Source organism: Acyrthosiphon pisum, chromosome X (assembly GCF_005508785.2).
Source record: "Acyrthosiphon pisum isolate AL4f chromosome X, pea_aphid_22Mar2018_4r6ur, whole genome shotgun sequence".
Taxonomy (NCBI): Eukaryota; Metazoa; Arthropoda; class Insecta; order Hemiptera; family Aphididae; genus Acyrthosiphon; species Acyrthosiphon pisum.
This window is the reverse complement of record NC_042493.1, coordinates 24,679,244-24,686,531: the sequence shown is the minus strand read 5'-3', so window position 1 is coordinate 24,686,531 and position 7,288 is coordinate 24,679,244. Positions and strand designations below refer to the sequence as shown.

General features: G+C 29.0%; 1 protein-coding gene across 1 annotated transcript; it reads right to left on the bottom strand.

The window, feature by feature from the left end:
• Positions 1 to 651: 651 nt before the first annotated feature.
• Positions 652 to 3,060, bottom strand: LOC100572895. The gene is made up of 2 exons (XM_003245740.4): positions 2,954 to 3,060; positions 652 to 1,453 (listed from the first exon to the last, which is right to left on the bottom strand). Exon 2 carries the CDS (start codon positions 1,446 to 1,448, stop codon positions 1,032 to 1,034), a length of 417 nt encoding a protein of 138 aa, XP_003245788.1. The 5' UTR covers positions 1,449 to 1,453; positions 2,954 to 3,060; the 3' UTR covers positions 652 to 1,031.
• Positions 3,061 to 7,288: the final 4,228 nt, after the last annotated feature.

Here is a 7,288-nt window from a genome sequence, read left to right as displayed (position 1 = left end):
TGAAACAATATTGATTTATTATGATTTATCTATTAGGTAGATTATTATGCGCTTTAATATGCAGATATGACTGCTGGTGGATATGGTGTCTACTTCACGATTCTGACTTGTGGTGGTGCAAATAATGTATAGGCTCGTACTCTACGTACCTGTATTCTGTCTGTCTAAGCAAATTCACCGAGTGCGACATAAATGACGAATCAGTAATCTGTAAATCGTTACACTATTTAGTTACGTGTGTCTATATAATATTATATAAGACCTATACAAATATTTAAATTAATTAAAATATAATATTATATATTTGATATTGGACACTTGAACACGTTTTTGTTAGTTTTGTAATAAACTATTATAATTATTGTTTTTAAAACTTATCTTTTTCAAAAAAATTGATAAACTTATTGTAGAAATATTTCTTCAAGAATAAGAGATATGTCAGACACTATTTGTTTTTATTTTCAAGTTTTATCTTGGAGGCCATCAACTACGAAGAAGAAGAAGAAGAAGAAGAATATTCTGCTTCAGATTGCGATTAATTGGATTAAGCTTAAATAGGAAAAAAAATCATAAAACATAAGTGTAAAAGAATCGTATACACAGACATAATGGTTTGAAACAGGTGATAATTTTAATAAAAATAATAAACAATTAGTGTTTGTTACAAAATGTTTTTGTGCACTTTATGACATTATCAACATATTTTTAAATGTAATATTCAATTTATGGAATGTGAAATATTGTTAAACGATTTTGTAACACAAAGAAAACTTATATAGATACATATTGAAAAAGTTAAATATTAAATCTATGCTTTTCAAAAATATTATGGATTAGATTGTAGGTACCCATGTAATTGCAGGTGTGATTCCCAGATGATGAAAAGAATTAGACAATCGTGAAATATTGTAGTGTCACTTTCATGAAAGCTATCAACTTTGAGAGTGTAGCTCGAATCTATTTTATGGTTGCTGGGGTGGTATGTATAATATCGAAAGTCGAATAATGTAAATAGGTAGTAGGCTAACCTACTAGTGACTATCGGGTTTTTTCTTGCTGATATTAGAAACCTTTACCCAAAAACAGTTTTTTTTTTTTAAGAAAAATAACATCGTTGAATTTTTGCACAAGCAAACTTCATCATCGGCAGGGATAATATTCGACGTTTCGCATGAAGAATTGAAGTATGAATTTAGATAACCAGATATACCACTGGTGAATTTTTTCAAAATTGAATTGTTATTGATTTTAGATGTACTGTTGTTTCCGTAATTTCCTTCGCCAGTTTTTTCAATTCCGTTTGGACGAAACAGTTCAATTTTCGACGGAGGGGATGTTAAATCTTCAGAATGTATGATATTACTAAAATCAATTATGTTCTCAATGTTCGCCGCTTGATTGAACAAAACCAACGTTGCCAACACGACCATTAACGAACTCAGAAACATATTTACTGTTTCAATATAATATGATCAACACATAAAAACAGAAAATAATAAAGGAAATAATTATTGGTACCTACTTATACGCTTTACCAAGGTATTAAATAAGTTTAACAAATTTTTATTCTATATAGACGTATTATAGTGCTTCTTGTATTAAATTTAACTGTAAAACTGTGAATAACAAATAAATAACTGAATTTCCTTCGTTAAGTTAGTATGATCTTCGTAATTCACTAAAATTTAAAAAATAGGTATCTACTCAGACCTATCCAACGTAAAGTTTTTTATTAATTCAAACAGTTTTCATTTTTAAAATCAAACTAATGGAGAGTGATGGAGGTACCTCTACATCTATTTTTATTTTAACATCACATGTTGAAGGTTTTAAGAGTTAATATTCAAATCGTGGAAAATTAGTCTAAGAATTAATTTAATAAAAAAATTCAAATCTGTAGGTATTATGTTTTCAGAAGTTCTATCAGATTTCTACGATAGTCAGTACACTGTACATTTTGATATAGAAAACAGATTCGGGATCGATTCCATTTAAAAAATAGTTGTGGTCCGTATAAAATGAAAAAACTGCATAATGTTAACAGGTATACCTTTATACTTTATACTTCCCTATTTGGAATTATTTATTTTATTTTTACTTATTCTTCAAGAAGATAATGCGCGCCACTGAACGTCCTGCCCTTAAGGGTGTCAGTGCCGGTGCGTTTTTTGGTACAAAAACATGTCTTACAGGAAAAACTCTCACGACCCGCGACCTGTAGAATTGTCGGATTTCGTTAATTTTTTTTATCTTAAAGTAGAGAACACTTTGTAGGTCGGATCAAAGCCTGATTTTGAAAACTATAATTATAGAAACTGGAATATGCATTTGAAAAATGCATAATATTTGTCCTTTTTCAAACGTATTTTTCTACTACTATTCAAAGTAAATAAAAAATCGAGCTTTGATCCGACCTGTAGAAACTTCTCATCTTTCAGATAAAAAAAAAATTAACGAAATCCGATAATTCTACTGGGCGTGAGAGTTTTTCCCGTGAAGTCATTTTCGTTGATATAATACACCGTATCGACCCCGTCTAAATAAGTATCGAGCTGTAGATTAGTGAAAAAGTATTATAATTAAGGCAATAACTAAAATATAAAACATAATATTCAAATAGCGTATAAATTTCGAAAAGTGGAAATATTGGCACCGATACCCTCAATGAAAGTTTGTTATCAATATATCAATATTACATTTGGTGTGTGTATATTATTTTCCTTCACCACCCAATTGCATTAATGGTAATTATTTTACGGTTATAAATTATAAACCAAATAATATTAGAAAAGTAATAAAAACATTTTTGAAAATATATTTAAATCCAAACCCCTAAAATAATTAAATAAATAAATTATAATTATGCCACACTTTATTGTTGCCAATCAATACTAAATAAGTAAATAAATTATAAATTATACAAAGTAAATTAAAATATAAAATGAGTACATACCTGATTCTCTGATGCCAGTCGTTCGTATAGATATGGTAATAAATAAAGGGAACTATCTAGCTTGTTGTTCATATCGATGAACAATCTTTATATAGGTGGGTAGGTACGTTTTAATTTTGCTATAGAGTTTTTATTGTATTATAATAATAAAAACTGTTTTGATGGGATCATAACTTGACAGATAACTTTTTTTATTGATCTCATTAAATTAAACTGCAGCTATGGTTTTAGTTTTTCCTCATTTTTACACAACATCTAAAAATAGCATTAGATAAGCTATCTAAATTTTTTTTTAAAATATATTTATATAATATATAATAGTAGGTAGGTACCTAATATAACCTATATACTGTAAAAAAAGTGGCGTGGCCAAGATTTTTTTCAGGGGGGGGGGGGCTGATCAACTTAAATACAATTTAAGACTTTTTGAGCAACTATCATAGACCTTTAAAATAATTTTAACATTTCTTAACATTTCGGGGAGGGGCTGCAGCTCCCTCAGCCTCTCCCTTGGATACGCCACTGTGTAAAAACATTTTAATAACATAAAATTAAAATAAATATAAAAAACTCCTGTCAATATAGTTATATGAAAATTGAATGTTTAAGTTAAGAACCTGTATGATTCTACCCTAAGTTCAACTAGAGCTTAGCAACTCAACACTTGTAAAAGCCCCCCCCCTCCAAAAAAAAAAATGTATTATTCAATTGTTTTCTAAAATATTAATAAGCCTATTAAATTTGACTTTAAGTATTAGAAAATTTAGAGAAACCTAGGCTGTATGTATATACAGCTTATACGTGGGTAAATTATTAAAAAAAAAGTTTTTATTGTTCGTAAATTGTACGCAAATGAGTTGTGTTTATGTGTGAAAATGGGTTTTAAAAAAGACCACTGGGTATATACATAGACACATAGTTTCATATGCACTGAACTATAATATACATTATACAGACAGTGTATTATTATCGTGAAAAATGAAACTTGAGTAAATAAATATTTGTTTTTCTTTGTATGTTTTATACTTTTAAGTGAATTCGTTTGGGTGCAAGCCCAGATCAATGGGGGCAAAGGGGGTACAGTCCCGGGGCCTATTGAACTTGGGTACACATCATTATCCCCAAAATATATTTTTTTTAACACATCCAATACAGTTTTTAAGAAAAAAATATATTTAAGTATAGGTAGGTATAGGTATAGTACCTAGGTAAATTATTATAAAATTAAATTGTATTCTCAATTTTATAACACGAAAAGCTACTATAAATAATGAACTATATTTGCCAACAATTTTGTTTGTTTTTTTTTTTAGCATTTTAGATTACTGATTTAACTATTTTAGTTAAAAGTATTAATGCATATTATATTACATTAATAACATACCTAGCGAACCAAAATTGATCATTTGACTGTCAAAATGTTCAGAAAAAAAGCTTTACCAGAATCCATCAAAAAATATAATGGTTACCATTTGAAAAAAAGTCGATTTTATTATTGGTACAACTGCGTGTTTAAAAATCTTGTAAAAAAAATACCTATTAAAAATAAAGAAACACGTCTTTTTTTGTTTTAACGAAATGCCATATCATTGATTCATAAAACCCGCGTACAATGACATGAGATACACTCTGTATATTTTTTGTATCGTAAAAAATTATACGATAATATAAAGTCATTAATATGTAATGATACAATTATTTTGAAGTTAAAGTTGAAAGGGGGCCTACTAAGTATATGGTGTCCCGGGGCCCAATTGATCCTTTAATTCCGGGTTTGTATTGGTTGTGAGGGGGCAACACCCCCTGGGTTACTTTTCATGTAATAACAGGTGAGGGCTACCGACCCCAACATTATAGCTAAAGTTGCACCTCATTTCTCTACACTTATAAGTACTGGACAATAATATCAGATTTAAATCACACTATGGGCTTACGTCAAGTGTGCTAAGGGCCTCGAGGTTGTGTAAGTAATCATGATGTATTCAAGTATTTGATCAAATTGTATTGTTATGTATACTTGTTAAAATTATGTGTAAGCATATAATTACAATATTAATTGTTAAATTTGCTTATCCAACCATGTCTCTTTGGGAAAGGATATTATGAGGTCTCTCATCGATATGTCTGGTTCGATTGATTGGTTTGAGTTATTTTGTGTCTGAGTCTTGCTTCTTCATAGGATCTCAGTGGTGTAAATATGAGGGGGGAGAGTTAGGTGCCGTATCACCATGACATATTTTTTTAAACTGGTGAACCATATATTTAAGAGGACGTGATGTCTTATGTGTTATCTTCGTCTTACAAGTGCGTAATATAGCAAATTGTTACGCTCAGCAGAACACTTGTAGCTCCGTTAATTTAAAAATGAGAGTGACTTGACCTTTTATAAAATCTAAAAGTAAGATTATTATCTAGGCAAACCTCATGCGGGCTTTTTATTAAATTTTAATTTTAAAGCGAATTATGAGTATTTTAAAGTAAGTGTTATGGTACTATCAGTATATTATTTCATGTTTTCAAATTTTATTAGCAAGTTAAATTAATTAATAATATTAAAATTATATTAACAGATAACATCACACCTGCATAGTTAAATAAATTATTATGTAATTCATGCATTGTGCAATTGTGCACAGTTATTAGGTATAGATAAATGATGTATTTAGTTACGTAACAGATGTCTTATACATATAGAAACACATTATTCTTATATGCTAACCTTGGACCATAGTGTACGTAGGTACATTGTAAATCATTGTATGATAATATAATTAAAAATTGTATTGTTATATTTTAGGTTCCAGCCTATATTATTAAAAATAAATAAATACAAATTATAATTTTAAAACTTAGGTTCAATGACTAGTAATGAGTACCTAATTAATGTCCGCATCAAGTTGGCACCGGCAAAATATGATAGGAATATAATTCTAATATCAAAAAATTGCTAGGGATTTGCTATATAGGTCATATTCAGAATTTGCTGGTACCTCATTATTTAAGTGTAGGTAAATCAAAATTCAAATATGATGGTGTCAACTAGACACAGCACCGGTAGAACCATGTATTTTGACCCAGTTAAATTTTACCTCCCGGTAAATATTCACTAGCGAAATTTTTCCGAGGGTAAATTTTCACGGCGGGGTTAAATATCCCTAGTGAATATTTACCGGGGGTAAATAATTACTGGTAAAATTTCACTAGCGAAATTTTACCTCCCGGTAAATATCCACTAGATCAAATTCATATATTTACACTATTAAAATGTTTTTATATGAATGAATCTTTTACGTTAACTTAACTAGGATTAAGGTCTATTTCCCCAGCAACCCCCCCCCTGCATCTCAAAACCATTTTTTCTTTTTTCTTTCTTTTGAAAGGTTTTATGAAAATACTCGTTTCATCTATATACAACCGGTTAATAGGTTAAAAAATCAATTGATAGTATTTTTATGGTATTATAGTATTATAGTACCTATTATTTTACATTTTATAATTTAAAAACATTGTGCTTCAATAAAATAGTTGTTATGTTATTCCACTGGAAAAATAAAAACAAAATAAAGAAAAATTTTGATCATCGGAGTATCGGACACAGAACTGCCAAAATAAATATAAAATATAATACAATAAAAAATATTTATTCCATGGTCAACACAATGTTACATATAGGTATTGTCACATTCAGTTGCGTAGTCAGGGTGGTTTTGGGGGTTTAACCACCCTTGCACTCACAACAATTGACATTTTTACTCCTAATAAATGTACAATGAAACCTCTAAATACCGGACACTCGCGATCACCGAAATTTAGTCCGTTATTTGGAAGTGTCTGCTATTGAGAGGTGCCCGTTAAAGGGAGGTTTCACTGTATAGTTATTTTTAAGACAATACAATATAGACAAATACAATTAAGGAATACAATAATAAGATAGAATAAAATATAAATTATACTGTTCTAAGAAGTTTAAATAGATAGTAAAGTTTCAAATATAATCATAGGTACATACAGTATATTAAACAATTCAGTGACAAATAATAAGATAGGTAGGTACGTAATTGCAAAAAGTTTCAAATCTATGAATAATATGTTCTGAATTACATATTTGGTAAAAATATCAAGTACCGTAAAATCTCTAAACGGACAACTGTCAATAGCGAATACCTCCAAATAGTGGACAAAATTTTTGTCACCGAGAGTTTCAGGTATTTAGAGGTTTCACTGTAGGTACCTATCTATATACGGTTTTTCGTTATTGCATTACAACAAAATAATAAAATCAATTTTGAATAAAACTTTTAGTTTTTCTATTTTTTTTATGTTTTTCAAAAAATA